Genomic DNA, 15,506 nt, shown 5'->3' on the forward strand with positions numbered 1-15,506 from the left:
GCATAATGCCTCACACAAACAAGCACTCAGTGAGTGTCAGGTGTCATTATTATTTCCCACAGTAATCCTGGAATGACAACATGAACATGAATGTGTAACTGAGTCAGAGAGACCTTCCAAGGCTGGAAAGGAAAAAAAAAATTCTATCTAGCACAATTTCTTTTGCAAAAAGAACCACTTGACCATTAGTCAAACAAATAGCAGTGCTCTGGATATAGTAAAAATTCAAGAATGAAAGAAGATCCTAATGGTATTTGTTCATTCTTTACACTGAAATGTACTGAACAACTACTGTGTCAGACAATATGCTAGAAAAGATGAAGGGGAAGGGAGCCAACAGTGTCAGGTACAGGGCTACACATGTTATACCCACTATGCCATTTAATCCTCCCAATCACCCTGCAAAACTGCTTCCGCTCTCCTCATTCTATAGATAAGAAAACCCAGGCTCAGGGGGTTGAAATAACATGGTTAGCTAGTAACAGCCGCGAGAGGCCTCCAGATCGGTCAGATGCTCTCTTTGTTATACAACTAAATAAGAGTATGTAAAAGATCCTGTTACAACATCAAATAAAACCCTGAATCCTTGAACTATGTAAATTATTCCCTCATGGCCTCAATCTTGAAATAATGCCTAACAAGTGAGCCTTTGCTTCTTGCTTGTCTTTGATTTTTAGCCCCAGGTAACCTTCTTGTCAATTACTCTAACACAAAGAGAAAATTATGTTCTACAGATAGCAGCCTACTCTACCAAGAGATCACAAGCTGTATTCCCTAACAAAGTCTTTAGGGGAAAGATGGTGGCTTTTCTTCATCATATTCCAAGTTACTGATTCAAATGAGCCCTACATTTACATACTGTAAAACTTTCTCATTATCAGTAACAGTACCCCTCTCCGCAAACTGTATTTCAAGGAACAATTCTGACCACCACCTCCTAACTTCCTGGCCCTTTCCTCAGTACTTCGACTCCAACAATTCTTCCATCCCTCAAATCATAGACTCTACATCTGTACACTGTCCCTGTCTGCTTATGTCCTCACGCCTCTCTTTAATGGAGCTACATTTCACAACCCATCATTATAACCATTCTCTTGCCCCTAACTCCCTCCATCATACTGGCCTGGCAGAACCTCATCCGGATTAAAGCCAAGCTATACTACTACTTATTTTATGAATTTATCTATTTATTGTTTTATTTGATCGTGCTCTATTCTTCCTCTACACTTGCACCTGAGCAGCTGAAGAAAAACAATCATGCTCAACGGTCTCCCTTGAAATACACGGCTACTAACATCAAGTAAGCCCTTCAACGTGCCAGGCAATTTCTCGACCTCCCTGGTCAATTCTCACCTGCAGTGGGAAAGCCACTGCAGACAGGTCACACGTTCTCTTCACTCCTCAAATATGTAACACTTCCTCCTTCCTCTTCCACTGAGGAAAGACGAACAATCAAAAGGATACTTCCAAATCTACCACTTAGGACTTCCCTGGCAGTCCAGTGGTTAAGTCTCTGAGATTCCACTGCAGGGGGCGCGGGTTCGACCCCACATGCCTTGAGAACTAAGATCCTGCATGCCATACTGCTTGGCCAAAAAATCAATCAGTCAGTCAATCAATCAATCTACCGCTTAGCCACAGGTGGGGCTTTTACTCTGCTTTCCCCTTTTAACAGGTGAACTATGTATGGCCAATCCCTCCAGGTGTGCACTGAATTTTTCCCTGTAGTCTAATCAAGGACATCTTTCTTTCAATTTTACCCTTTCCTCCACTCCCTTTACGTAATCATTCCCCCATTGCAGTAACAATGATGATGGTGGGAGCTAACACTCAGAGCGCTTACTAAATGTGGCAGAAGACTCTAAGATGGCCCCCAATGATCCCCACCTCCTGATATTCGCACCCTTGGGTAACTGCCTCTCCCTGGGTGAGAATAGGACCTGTGACCTCCTTCTGGTCAATGCAATATGGCAAAGGTGATGGATGGGATGTTACTTCTGTGATTAGGTTACATCAGATTGTGATCTCTGTCTTGCTTCGAAGCCCATGTGGCAGGAAACTAAGGGCAGGCTCCAGCCAACAGTCAACTAGGAATTTAGGCCCTCGGTCCCACAACCTTAGAGGAACTGAATTCTGCCAGCCACGGAACCTTGGAAACAATCTTTCCACAGGCACAGCTTCAGCTGAGAGTCCAGCCCTGGCTGACACCCGGACTGCATCCTGTGAGAGACTCTGAAGCAGAGGACCCAGGTAAGCCACACCAGGACTCCTGATCCACAGAAACTATGAAATAATAAATGCACACTATTTTAAGCCTGTGGTGATAATGTTATATAGCAATAGATAACTAACACATTAAGTGACAAGCACTCTTTTAAATGTTTTAAATATATTAACCATTTAACTCTCACACAATCCTTTTATTGTCTCCATTTTACAAATGAGGAAACTGAGGCACAGGGAGGTTAGCAAAGTAATTCATGATCACACACCTGGTAAGGGCAGGCTCTAAAGTTCTTTCCAGCCACTGTCCCGTCTCTCTGCCTCTCTACAGCAAAGCTCTTGGAAGAGCCATCTCTGCTGGCTGCCTACAGTTCCTCCTCTGCCACTTTGTTCTGCTCTAAACAGGCTTCCCCGCTACTACTCTGCTGAAACTGGTTCCCATGGTTACAAAAGCTCGCCATATCGCCAAGCCAATGTTTAGTCCTCGTCTTGCAGACCTATCAACAATACTTGAGAACTTACTGTTTCCTCCTTCAAACACTTTCTTTACTTGGCTTCACGTCACTCCAATCTCTCTGCATTTTCCTCCTACTTCTCTAGACTCTCCTTTTTTGGTCTCCACACATCTAGATTCTCATCTTCCTGACCTCTTAACCTCAGAGGGCCCTGATTTCAGTCCTCAGACCTTTCCTCTTCTCTATCCACACTCAATCTTATGTAATCTCATCCAATCTCTTGACTTTAAATACCCTCTGTATATTGACAACTCCCAAATTTATAGCTCTCCCCTCCAAATCCCAACTTATATATCCAACTGCCTACTCAAACTCTCCATCTGAATATTCACTAGACATTTCAAACTCAAAATATCCACACCAGAACTCTTATTTCTCCCTCATAAACCTGTTCCTCCTGCAATTTTCCTATCTCAGTAAAAGTCGACTCCGTCCTTCCAGGCACTCAGTCTGAAAGTGGAGTTACCCTGAATGGCTCCTTTTTTCTCACATTCCACATCCAATTAACTAACATAGCCTGTCAGCAACACCTTCAAATTACATCCGGACTCCATGTCCTTCTCACCAATTCCAGGGTTACCAGCCTAATCCAAGTCACCATCATCTCTTGTAACAGCCATCTCTTACTGTAAGAGCCTGCTGATTCCCTTGCTTCCACTCTTGTCCATGCACACTTTAGCCTCAGTACAGCAGCCAGAGTGACCATATTAAAACCAAAGTCACATGATCCTGTCCTGCTCAAAGCCTTTCAATTTATTTAACAGACATCTACGTAGTGCTTAACATGTGCCGGGTACTTTTCTAAGCACTTTAGAATTTTACTTCACTTAATCCTCATAACAACTCTATTATTATTCCATTTTGCAGATGAAGAAACTAAGGCACCAAAAAGTTATCATTTGTCCAAAGTCTCACAGTTACTAGCGGTGGGAAGCCAGGATTCTAACCTAGGCAGTCTAGCTCCACCGTCAGCATGCCAAGCTGCCTCTCTATGGCTACTCGCTTCCCATGTCACTCATTGTAAAAATCCTCTATAATGTCTTAGATGATTCAGCCCTCTGCAATCCATGGCCTCATGGATCTATGGATTCATGACCCTCCTACTGCCTTCACTCGACTCTAATCACACAGATTTGTGAACGTTCCCAACACCATCCCATCCGAGGGCCTTTGATTCGTTGTTACTTCTGTCTGGAATGCTCTTCCTCCAGATATCTGAAGGGCATCCCCATAACTTCCTTCAGGTCTCTGCTCAAGGCCCACCTTATCAGTGAGGCCCTTCCCCACGCCATTAAAATAGCATCCCCAGCTACCTTCTACACCTTTTACCCTGATTTGTTTTTCTTCAGAGCACTAATCACCTGCTATATACATATCTGTTTATTGTCCATTCTCCCTCCCCATTAGAATGCAATCTGCACGAGGTAGATATTTTGTGTGTTTTGTTTACTGCCACATCCCTAGCATCTAGAATAGCCTGGCACACAGTAGGAACAGAGTTATTATTTTAATGACTGGATATTGTTGAAGAAATGTTAGTGTAATGAAAATGATGGTGTTATTAGGATAAATCCAGGATACAGAATTTAATTTTAATAACTCTCACTGCATTCTCAAAGGGAAACCTTATTTCAGAGATCTACCTTAAAATATGGGGGAAGAGAGGAAAACACCAATAGTAGAGTGGAGCATTTTCCAACCTGCCACTGTCCCCTCATTGCTGGTTCCCTGAAATGTTATTAAGATAAAGGGAAGACAAGAATGTTCTGGAGCTCTTGAGGCTTCCCTGGTGGTGCAGTGGTTAAGAATTCGCCCGCCAATGCAGGGGACATGGGTTCGATCCCTGGTCCAGGAAGATCCCACATGCCACGGAGCAACTAAGCCCGTGCGCCACAACTACTGAGCCTGTGCTCTAGAGCCCATGAGCCACAACTATTGAGCCCGCATGCCACAACTACTGAGCCTGCACTCTAGAGCCTGTGAGCCACAACTACTGAAGCCCGCATGACTAGAGCCTGTGCTCCACAACAAGAGAAGCCACCGCAGTGAGAAGCCTGCGCACCACAACGAAGAGTAGCCCCCGCTCGCCACAACTAGAGAAGGCCTGTGTGCAGCAACGGAGACCCAACACAGCCAAAAATAAATAAATTAATTAATTAAAAAAAAAAAGAATGTTCTGGAGCTCTTGATGAGACCACTGTTCTTCAATACATTAACCAGGTCAGAAGATTCTATGATCAAACTGCTGGAGACTACAATTTAGGCCACCAAACAACAAGACAATAGTTCTAAGTGAAGTAAGTATATATCATACACTAAAACAAATTTAAGAATCAAATCCAGTACAATAATTGTATCTAATACAAGCAATTGCCAACTAAAACAAAGATTACGTCCCAGAAGTTAATTGATAAAAACAAGTTTGGAACTCATACTGCATTGTCATCATTGTTATAATAAAACTGTAAGTTCCCACGGAACTTCCCTGGTGGTCCAGCGGTTAAGACTCTGCGCTTCCAACTGCAGGGGGCGCAGGTTCAGTCCCTGGTCGAGGAACTAAGATCTGGCATGCTGCGTGCAATGTGGCCAAAAAAAAAAAAGAAAAAAGGAAGTTCCCAGGTAAGCCTACCAGTTTATTTAATTCAAAAGGCTGCCAAAATACTATACCCTTGTAATGAAAAACAGAATACAATGAGGATACTATGTCAATCATATATAACTTTCTACACCAAGAGCTTACGGAAATGGGCTTCCCAGAAGTCCCAGCCCATTAAGTTGTGAAAAAAGAGGTAGAAGGAAAAGGAAAAATAACGGTATATATGGTTCCAAGGCTCCAAAATACTTTTTTTGGACAGCTGATATTTTTATTGTTATTTTAATTTTATTTTTAAGATTTAATTTTATTTATTTTTGGCTGCGTTGGGTCTTCATTGCTGCACGCAGGCTTTCTCTAGTTGTGGCGAGCGGGGGCTACTCTCTGTTGCGGTGTACAGGCTTCTCTTGTTGCCCTAGGCTCATGGTCAGTAGTTGTGGCGCATAGGTTCTAGAGCGCAGGCTCAGTAGTTGTGGTGTCCGGGCTTAGTTGCTCCGTGGCATGTGGGATCTTCCCAGACCAAGGATGGAACCCATGTCCCCTGCAGTGGTAGACAGATTCTTATCCACTGCGCCTCCAGGGAAGCCCCTGGACAGCTGCTATTTTTAATTAAAACATTATATTTTATTTTTAAGGTGTACAACATGATGATTTGATATATGCAGTGAAATGATTACGCTAGTCAAGCTAATTAACATATCGTCTCCTCACATAATTACCTTTGTTTCTGGATGAGAACACCTGAATTCTATTCTTAGTAAATTTCCACAAAACACTCTTGTCAACATGTCACTTGTGAGATATCTGTGTTGTTTCCACTGTCTACACATTCATTAAAGAAAATGAGATGAAGACAAGATAATGAGTACAGGGATGTTTTCTCAGATTTCCCAAGACCAGAAAATGACTCACTTAAGCATTATTTCCTCAGGGAAACTCCCTTGACCTCCCAGACTAAGTCAAGTTCCTTTGCTATTCACACTCACACAACAGTACTCCTTGCTTCAGTGCCCTCATCTGTCTGGAACCGCCTTCATTAGGACTTGACTGATGTCTCTCTCCAGCACAGACTACAGATCCGGGTTTACAGAGCCCAGGCCTGTCTGTTCTTGCTCACCATAACACACTCAGAGCCCAGAACAATGACTGGTGATCACGGAAAGCTTGTTGGATGAATCAATCCGCTCGCTCAAGCTACAGGTCAATTTTAAGGTCAACAGTGCCTTTGAATCCAAGGTGCTAAGGGGATATATACAGTAGTTACTCCCCTAAGCTTGTTTGCCAACTTTGCGTCATCAAATATCTAGTTCCCCAACTACTAGTCTCCAAAGCCCTGTTTCTCCCAGAGTATTGGACACTGTATTAGACAGTGATGTGACACCCTTTTCCTCGTTTAGGATTGAAGGCCTTATTCCCCTAGCTGCTGGGAGTGACCACAGAGAGCCCTCAGCTGTTAGCTCTCTGTGGAATTGCCTCCACTGAAGACAGGCCCTTTGGCCACGATCGCCCACTGTTCCTGGGGCAAACCACCCTGTGCCCAATCCTGCGTAAGTCCTTTTCCTTCCACAGGTGATGACCCCAGGAGCACTCCATAACAAACCTCTGCATGCTAACCTTCTCCTCAGAACCAGCTTCCCTGGGAACCCAACCTATGACAGGCAGCTTCTACTCACACGTTTACTTGAAGGTCAACATATGGAGCTGACAAGACCCAAGGCCATAAAAACAGTCCCAGGGCTTCCCTGGTGGCGCCGTGGTTGAGAGTCCGCCTGCAGATGCAGGGGACATGGGTTCGTGCCCCGGCCCGGGAGGATCCCACATGCCACGGAGCGGCTGGGCCCGTGAGCCATGGCTGCTGAGCCTGTGTGTCCGGAGCCTGTGCTCCGCAGCGGGAGGGGCCACCACAGTGAGAGGCCCGTGTACCGTAAAAAAACAAAAAACAAAACAAAACAAAAAAAACACAAAGTCCCCCACCTCACCTCTGGTCTCCAGGGAGATGATTCATTAAAGGGAACCAAGGGGAAAAAAAGACATTTCCTATTCCTGGCATAAGCTTTGTAGCCAAACAGACCTAAATTTGAATTACTGTTCCATGCTTGGGCAAGATAATTAACCTCCCTAAGCCTCAATTTTATCATCTGAAAAATATAATTAGTACCTACTTCACAGGTTTGCTGTGTAAAATACTTGGTACATTATAAATCTAAGTTCCTTTTTCTCCTGCAAGACTTCGAGGTATCACCCATTCCGGTTTCATCTCTCCCTGGTACACAGCTTTCTCTCTGGCTGCCAATGTCCAACTGTTTAACTGTCTGTGAAAAAATAAAAGTTGAGCTTGGTGGCATCTGAGTTGTTGAATGGAGGACCCAATATTCACAGGGGATGGTGTCCATCTCTCTTGTCCTGATCCTCTCCTCCAACAAGTATCAATCAAAATGCTTATAAGAGGAAGGCTGATGGGGCTTGAAACACACCTTTTTGCTGGCTAGGGAGCTGTTGGTTGGACCCATCGCAGCGCTTGTCAATACCTCCACCTGTCCATTTCCCTCACAAGATAGCATTTCTTATAATTCAAGCTCCAGTATGATATTCATTACTTACAAAAACCCCAACACTCCTAAAAACCCTGCCAACTTTATCTCCCCCTCTTCCCCATCAGGTACCCTACCCTCCTGCCAATCATAACTAGATAAGATGATTTTTTTCCAGAAGTCTAAATATTGGAAGCTGGGTTTCCCTGGTGGCGCAGTGGTTGAGAATCCACCTGCCAATGCAGGGGACACGGGTTCGAGCCCTGGTCCGGGAAGATCCCACGTGCCGCGGAGGAACAAAGCCCGTGCGCCACAACTACTGAGCCTGTGCTCTAGAGCCAATGAGCCACAACTACTGAGCCCACGTGCCACAACTACTGAAGCCCACATGCCTAGAGCCCGTGCTCCACAACAAGAGAAAACACCGCAATGAGAAGCCCTCGCCCCGCAATGAAGAGTAGCCCTCACTTGCCGCAACTAGAGAAAAGCCTGCGTGCGGCAACGAAGACCCAATGCAGACAAAAATAAATAAATAAATTTTAAATAAATATTGGAAGCCAAACAGAAGAACTATGCTAAAATTTTTTTAAATATCATTTTTAGATCCTGATTTCATACCGGGTGTGTAGTAGTAGTGTGACCAGCTGGCAACCTAACAGTGGCATAGACTAAGCAACAGAAATAGGGCAATGCAAACTACAAGGGACTAGCTCCCTGACCAGGTAAAAACGGCGGCTGTTTATGTTTCTTAGCAGGTGGCATCTACTGTGAAGTTAAATCCAATCATGTCTATTATCTATCAAAACTTATTTAGATCATTCTCTTGTAGATTTAAGATATTCAAAACTCCAGAAATGGCATTTCATTAGGCCAGAACAGTTACAGATAGTGGATATTCTGGTACACAATCTTCCACTATATTTGCCTTTTCCTGAACACACTCACCAGCCCTGCTGGGAAGTCTTTTCTAACTAATCAACTCCATAGGCTCTTCTTAAATGTCACCTTCCCCAAAGTCTTCCCTGTTCCCACCTGACAACTTTTTTCCTACTTAAAACTCTCAGAGGGCTTCCCTGGTGGCGCAGTGGTTGAGAGTCCACCTGCCGATGCAGGGGACGCGGGTTCGTGCCCCGGTCCGGGAAGATCCCACGTGCCGTGGAGTGACTGGGCCCGTGAGCCATGGCCGCTGAGCCTGTGCTCCGCAACGGGAGAGGCCACAACAGTGAGAGGCCCGCGTACCCGTACCGCAAAAAAAAAAAAAAAACCTCTCAGAGATCTTGTATGTATAACCCTTACTTGTATTTATCCTTTTCTATACCTGTCTAGTGATGGAATTAATAAAATATGAACAAAATGGCCCATGAACTTGCAACACTCTAGGAAGAAACTCATGTATTTTACAACAAATGATCCTCAAAGATCAGAACTCAAGGAGTTATTTATAAGAAATATTAACGTGTACTGAAAAGATTTAAAGTCGTATGTAGTTCTATTCACAAATTCTAATTGGGTAAGAATGAAAACAAACTCTATAAACAACATATTATATTTTAATATCACACAAAGCAAGCTGAAAATGAAATTAACCATTACAACTTGAAGCTCTCATATAACTTATTCCTATAATTCAGAGATAAAAATCCAAATATGCTTAGGATATGGGCATGAAAATCATACTGGATGCTAATCCCAGCGCAAATGAAACAAATTAAAACTATCTGACAGGTGTGCAAATCAAACCTCACTGCCTACTAGCATTCCTTTAACTAAAGCAGAAATAAAAGTTATCAAACAAAGAGGGAACATGAATGGATTCTAGAACAGAAAGTATTTGATAGCAATTCTCATCCTCTTTAAGAGATAAGGTTGTCAGAGGACAAGAACTGGCAAAAAAAAAGTCCTTTCACACTCTGGAAAGATGTAGTATTTGCAAGCCTGTTACTTTTCTTTGATACATAAGGTTAGAAAAAGAAGAAATACTACAGGCCAAATTGATGTAAGGAAACAATGATACAGCAAACAATAAATAATTGAAACATTATAACTACCTTTATAAAACAGAACAAATCCTTAGTCTGAGGTAAGTTTTTAAAGTGATAAAATGTATTCAAATGGCCATATATGAAAGAACACTAAAATTTCTTAACTTTAGATTCATTGTTTTCTTTCACATCCTCATTTAGTCAGTCACAACATCCTGACAACTTTTGCTGAAAAAGTTTCCCTAACTCCTCAGAATTCACTATCAACGCCTATGATCCTGTGATAATTTTCTAATTTTGACTCTAATTTTGTTATCTTCCCCTCAAGGTTTTTTTTCCCCCTAAAAGAATCATTTGCATCCCTGCCTTACTCAAAAACCTCCAAAAGTTTCCTCACTTCTTGTAGACTAAAGTTAAAACATCCCCATTTCACAATGTGACAGGATCAGTCCCAAGCCTCTACTCGAGGCATAATAATCTCCTCTCTGATTTCCAGGATACAGCATGTTACTGTGCATTTTCACTCCTGCATTTCAGTTCCACTCTCCATGGTATACTACGGAGATACTATGGTGGACTCTGTCCACCCATCCAAACCTCTCTGTAAGGCAAACAACCTTTCTTGAGCATTTACTGTGCTCCAAGCACAAACACATCATCTCAAGCATCACCATCTTTTCAAGCTCTTTCAGTCTGTAAAGGAGCTCTCCTCCCTAATGATTCCCCTCCATTTAGCACGCAGGAGGAGAGAGATGTTGCTGCACACGGGCTTTCTCTAGTTGCGGTGAGCGGGGGCTACTCTTCGTTGCGGTGCGCGGGCTTCTCAATGCGGTGGCTTCTCTTGTTGCGGAGCGTGGGCTCTAGGCGCGCGGGCTTCAGCAGTTGTGGCTCGCGGGCCCTAGAACGCAGGCTCAGTAGTTGTGGCGCACGCAGGGGGCTTAGCTGCTCCGCGGCATGTGGGATCTTCCCAAACCAGGGTTCAAACCCGCAGTGTCCCCTGCATTGGCAGGCGGATTCTTAACCACTGCGCCACCAGGGGAGTCTCTACTCCATTATTTAAATCACACTGATAACGCCGTGATAAGTCAAATGAGTACCAGAGACTAAGGCTAGCAATGAAGGATAAGAGTTCATTCATTCATTCATCACATATCTGAGCTATTACCATGTGCCAAACACAGATCGGGGTGTGACAGGCAAGAAGCCTAGTCTCGAGAAATGTGACTGTGCGTGTGCTGGGGAAAGGAGGTAACCAACACTGAACACAGAATCACTTTGGACTCTGACAAGTGCTTTGAAGAATATAATACAGGTTCGACCGGCTAGCAAATAAGCATAAGAGAGCTACTTCAGAGAGGCAGACAGGACAGGCCTCTCAGATTTAACTGATGAAAACTCAGCCATGTGATATAAGTTTTTAAAAATCTAACAAACCAAGGTCCCTACATTTTACTTGAGTTTCGGATACTGTCACAATCACATTTTGAACATTACATATGTCTTATAAAACCCTCCTAAAAGACAACACTCCCCAATATGAAAAAGTAAAGCACAAATACTGTGCTCACTAAGGGCTAATCAAGATTGCTGTCTTTACAAAACAAAACAAAAGGAAAGACGTTTGCTGACAGTTTCACGAGACCAGGTCATGCTCTAAAAGAACACTCCAGTCCACGGCCTCTCCTTTCCTGAGTTCAGAGCTCTCAGCTCTCCTGAGAACTGCATAAGAACCAACAACCTAAAAGAATACTTTAAGGGTACGCAGAGACCAGTTCTACTTTCTGGCTGAGAAAATTTTAACAGGAAGCAGACACTCAACTTCCTTATACAGACTGATAACTAAAATCAGTTTCACCAAGAGAAGATGCAGAAAATTTTCAGCTTGGGGTTAAATGCACCGCTCACATTGGGGGACACCAAGACAGGGCCCCAGAAAAACCAGGTCGTGGGGAAAGGAGATCCATGCCAGGCACGCTCGGGCTCTTAATTGGCTGAAAAACACTGGGCGTCCCTTAACTAATCTTCTCGTCTGCAAACGAGCATAACAATGAGTCCTGCCTCTCAAGTTAACCGAAGCTCTAATGAGAAGGCCGTAAAGAACTTTAAAAGGCGCACGGGGTGGGACAGTCTCAAGTCACTGAAACTACTTTAAGGAGGAGCGCAAGCGGGAGCCGCGCAAACCTTACCTTGACCAGCCACACTCCGGTGTTCTGCTTGGCGCCTGTCAGATCGAGTTCCCCGCGCTCGGCCATGGGTCTGTCGCCGGCGGAGGCGTGCGGGCCAGAGCAGCGGCCCCGGAAGCTGGGGGACTGCGGAGCGAGGGACCGGAGCACAGCGCAAGCCGGAGCCGCAGGCTGACTGTGAATAGCCGGGGTTCACCTGCTGGGACGCTGGGATCCCGGGAAAAGAGGAACACGCCGCCGGGAGCCGGGAACTGCGCCTGCGCGCTGCTACCGTCAGTACGGCGTACTGCTGCAGACAAACTTCCTGAGCAGGCAACTTCTTGAGTGGGTGTGGCTACTGCCGTGGGCTGTGCCCGAGTGATAAGAGCATAAGGTGGGATGGGCCAAAACGTCAGCAATACTTTCGAAGACTAGGTCAGCGTAACTGAAGAAAGAAGGTGTCAAAACAGAAAAATGGGGTTCAAAGAGACAAAGGCTGTCAGTATCTGTCCAACCCTGGCCAAGGAGAGAGAGACAGCATTTGGAGGACAGGGTAGGAGTAATAAAGTGAATTAGCACAAGTGGTCTCAATTGAAAGGCACCCTGAGCACCTCCAATTAAACAAGCAGAGTGCACCCCTTTTAGACTCCAAAACCCGGAGCCCTGTAATTAGGTCAATGACAATAGACATGTAACAGACAAATCTGATTGTTAAACTTCCCTGCTTATAGAATTTCCTCTCTCTTTTCTTGCCTCTAGAATAAAATTCAATCCTCTCCACACAGGCCCTCTCAGTTTGATACCTGCCACTCAATGCACCACACATCCATCCACACCTAACCCATCAGACCTCCCTGAATACAGCAGAATGTTCCTCAGTTATTTCAGAGCCTCTGCACACTGGATTCCCTTTACTCAGATGCCCTATTCTTCCCTTACCCTCATTCTCACCTCTGTCTTCTGATTGGCAGACTCCTACTTAGGTGTCAAGACTAATGGAAATGTCACTTCCTATGAGCTCTTTCATCAACTCCCCCAGAGGAAGTTTCATTTTTCTTCACATCACAGTGTGCGATACTTAGCACGATGCATTATAATATACATGTTTACATGCTGCCTTTGCTTTCTAGACTATGAGCTCCTCCTAGGCAGAAATAGTGTTTTATTCATTTTTTATTCACAGCATCTGGCACAATGCTTGACACCCTGTCAGATTTCAATAGGCTTTGGCTGAATGAACATTTGCTGAAAGAGAAACAGACAGTAAGATATTGTAAGAATGGCAAGTAATGTATTGAATCCTGCATCAGAACCGTACACATAATTGAAGAAATTCCATGTCTGTGCAGCATAGGGCTAGAAAAAGCTGTCAGGTCACTGAGATCAGCTGGGAAAACTAACAGGAAAAATAGGAGACGAGGCATGTGTTAAAAAGGAAGATTGCATTCTTGTGTTACAGCTTGGGAAATGGCCTTAAAAGATATAAAGGACAAGCGGATAAAGAGAGCTGCTTTAAGCTTTGATCAAATAGAAGGAATAAATTAAAATATGAGACCATAAGAGAAGAGACTTAATGTAGTCTGGATGACCCTAGTAATGACCTTTAGAGTAAAGGATTAGAACCTTGGCCTTGATCTGTGGCTTATGGGAACCCTAAAAATGTGTGTGTGTGTGTGTGTGTGTGTGTATGTGTTTACAGGGATTGGGGGAGAACAAATAGCTAAAGAAGAAGAAATGCCTAGAGAAGAAAGGAAAAAGTGAATATTTTAAAATTATTATATAAGGAAGAAGAAGAAAAAAAAACTTATTGAGCACCTCATCCTCCTACATTGCTGAATAAAGAACAGACTTCTTCTATCTGTCCTTTTCAAATTTCCTTCCAGCTTGAAGAGGATGCTTATGAGCTGCGAGAGGAAAGGAGGATGCGGGCTCCATGAAGCAGATTCACAGATTTACTTTGGAGACCAACAGGGTAGCATATATTACAGCTAGATCCTTCACCCTCCTAAGGGCCTATTATATGCCAGACATCGATAATTTTGGCCCAATCCAGCTTTGTGTTCTTTCCACCATGATCCCATACCCTTAATATCCATTCCCACACAGGTTCTATGGATTTCTGCTTGTGGTCAATTAGGCATACCCAGTGCAGATATTTCAGGTATCTCTATTGCCCAATCATGCCAGAGACCTTTGGTGTTCTCTTTACTACTTGAAATAGGGTCATTAGCATCTTTAAATCTAACTAGATTAGACAGCCAGTTCCAAAAACCCAGAACCAATTTAGGAAAACCTATCCTTAACACCATGTTCCTCTAGGATCATTCTCAGTACCAAATAAGTATTAGTCAGGATTCTCCAGAGAAACACATGATAGATACATAGATAGATAGATAGATAGATAGGCATTTACTGTATAGGAATTGGCTCACATGATTATGGAGGCTGAGAAGTCCTAAGATCTGCATTTGGCAAGCTGAAGACCAAAAGAGCCAAAGGTATGCTCCTAGTCTGAGTTCAAAGGCCTGAGAGGCAGGAGAGATGATGGTGTAAGTTCCAGTCCAAATCTGAAGGCAGGAGATGATTAATGTCCCAGCTTGAAGACAGGCAGAGAGAGTGCATTCTCCCTTACTGAACCTTTTTTTCTACTTTGGCCTTCAACTGATTGGGTGAAGCTCACCCATATCGGGGAGGACAATCTGCTTTACTCACTCTACTGATTCAAACGTTAATTCATCCAGAAATACCCTCACAGACACACCCACAATATCATTGGACCAAATATCTGGACAAACTGAGGCCCAGTCAGGTTGGCACATAAAATTAACCATCACAGACAGATACAGAGGTCACCACACAAAAAGGAAACTCACAAATTCTTTACTCTCCCAGATGATTGACTAGTCAAGATTTTTTTTAATGGAAAATGTCAATACCTTATCTTATTATTATTAATGTAAGTATGTGATGCCAAAGAAGTGAAGGTAATTTTACAAACTCAGAATTTTGGCAAATACAAGAAATTTCCATTTTATTACAGTTTTATACCACATTAGTTCAAATGCATTTCTCTACAGTTCCTTCAACAGAGCTCCTCTGGAATTATTTCAGTCATCCTTAACATGTGACTTTACCAAAGACTTTGAATGTAAAATAAACGTATAAAATTTCAAATTAGTAACTTTTAATTATGAATGGGATAAGAAATAAAGTCATCAGATGATGGCCGGGGATATTAATTTCCAACAAGACACTTTGTTGAAATGTTTTTTCTGATACCCCAGATATAAATGAAAACCACCAAAAAATAGGGCAGAACCAAAGTACAATAAAGAAGCCTCCGCAGCTTAAGCCTCCCATAGTCCTAAACCTCTGACAGAAGCTAGGCAAAGCATCTTTCTTGCAAACTAAGTGGGTTTCCAGTATTTCCATGTAGTTGAGCTTTCAGGGACAGACACTCAAGCATATCCTTAGGATACACCATCTTGGCTCTGGTTGTA

General features: G+C 43.5%; 1 protein-coding gene across 1 annotated transcript in view; it reads right to left on the minus strand.

The window, feature by feature from the left end:
* The window catches only part of GTF2F2 (general transcription factor IIF subunit 2), a 150,125-nt gene extending 137,839 nt beyond the window's left edge, over window positions 1-12,286 (minus strand). The window contains exon 1 of the mRNA XM_032611582.1: window positions 12,031-12,286. Coding sequence (XP_032467473.1) covers window positions 12,031-12,096 — 66 coding nt within the window. The 5' untranslated portion in view covers window positions 12,097-12,286. The remainder of the gene's footprint in view (window positions 1-12,030) is intronic.
* Between the last annotated feature and the right edge of the window lie 3,220 nt (window positions 12,287-15,506).

Source organism: Phocoena sinus, chromosome 18 (genome assembly GCF_008692025.1).
Source record: "Phocoena sinus isolate mPhoSin1 chromosome 18, mPhoSin1.pri, whole genome shotgun sequence".
Classification (NCBI taxonomy): Eukaryota; Metazoa; Chordata; class Mammalia; order Artiodactyla; family Phocoenidae; genus Phocoena; species Phocoena sinus.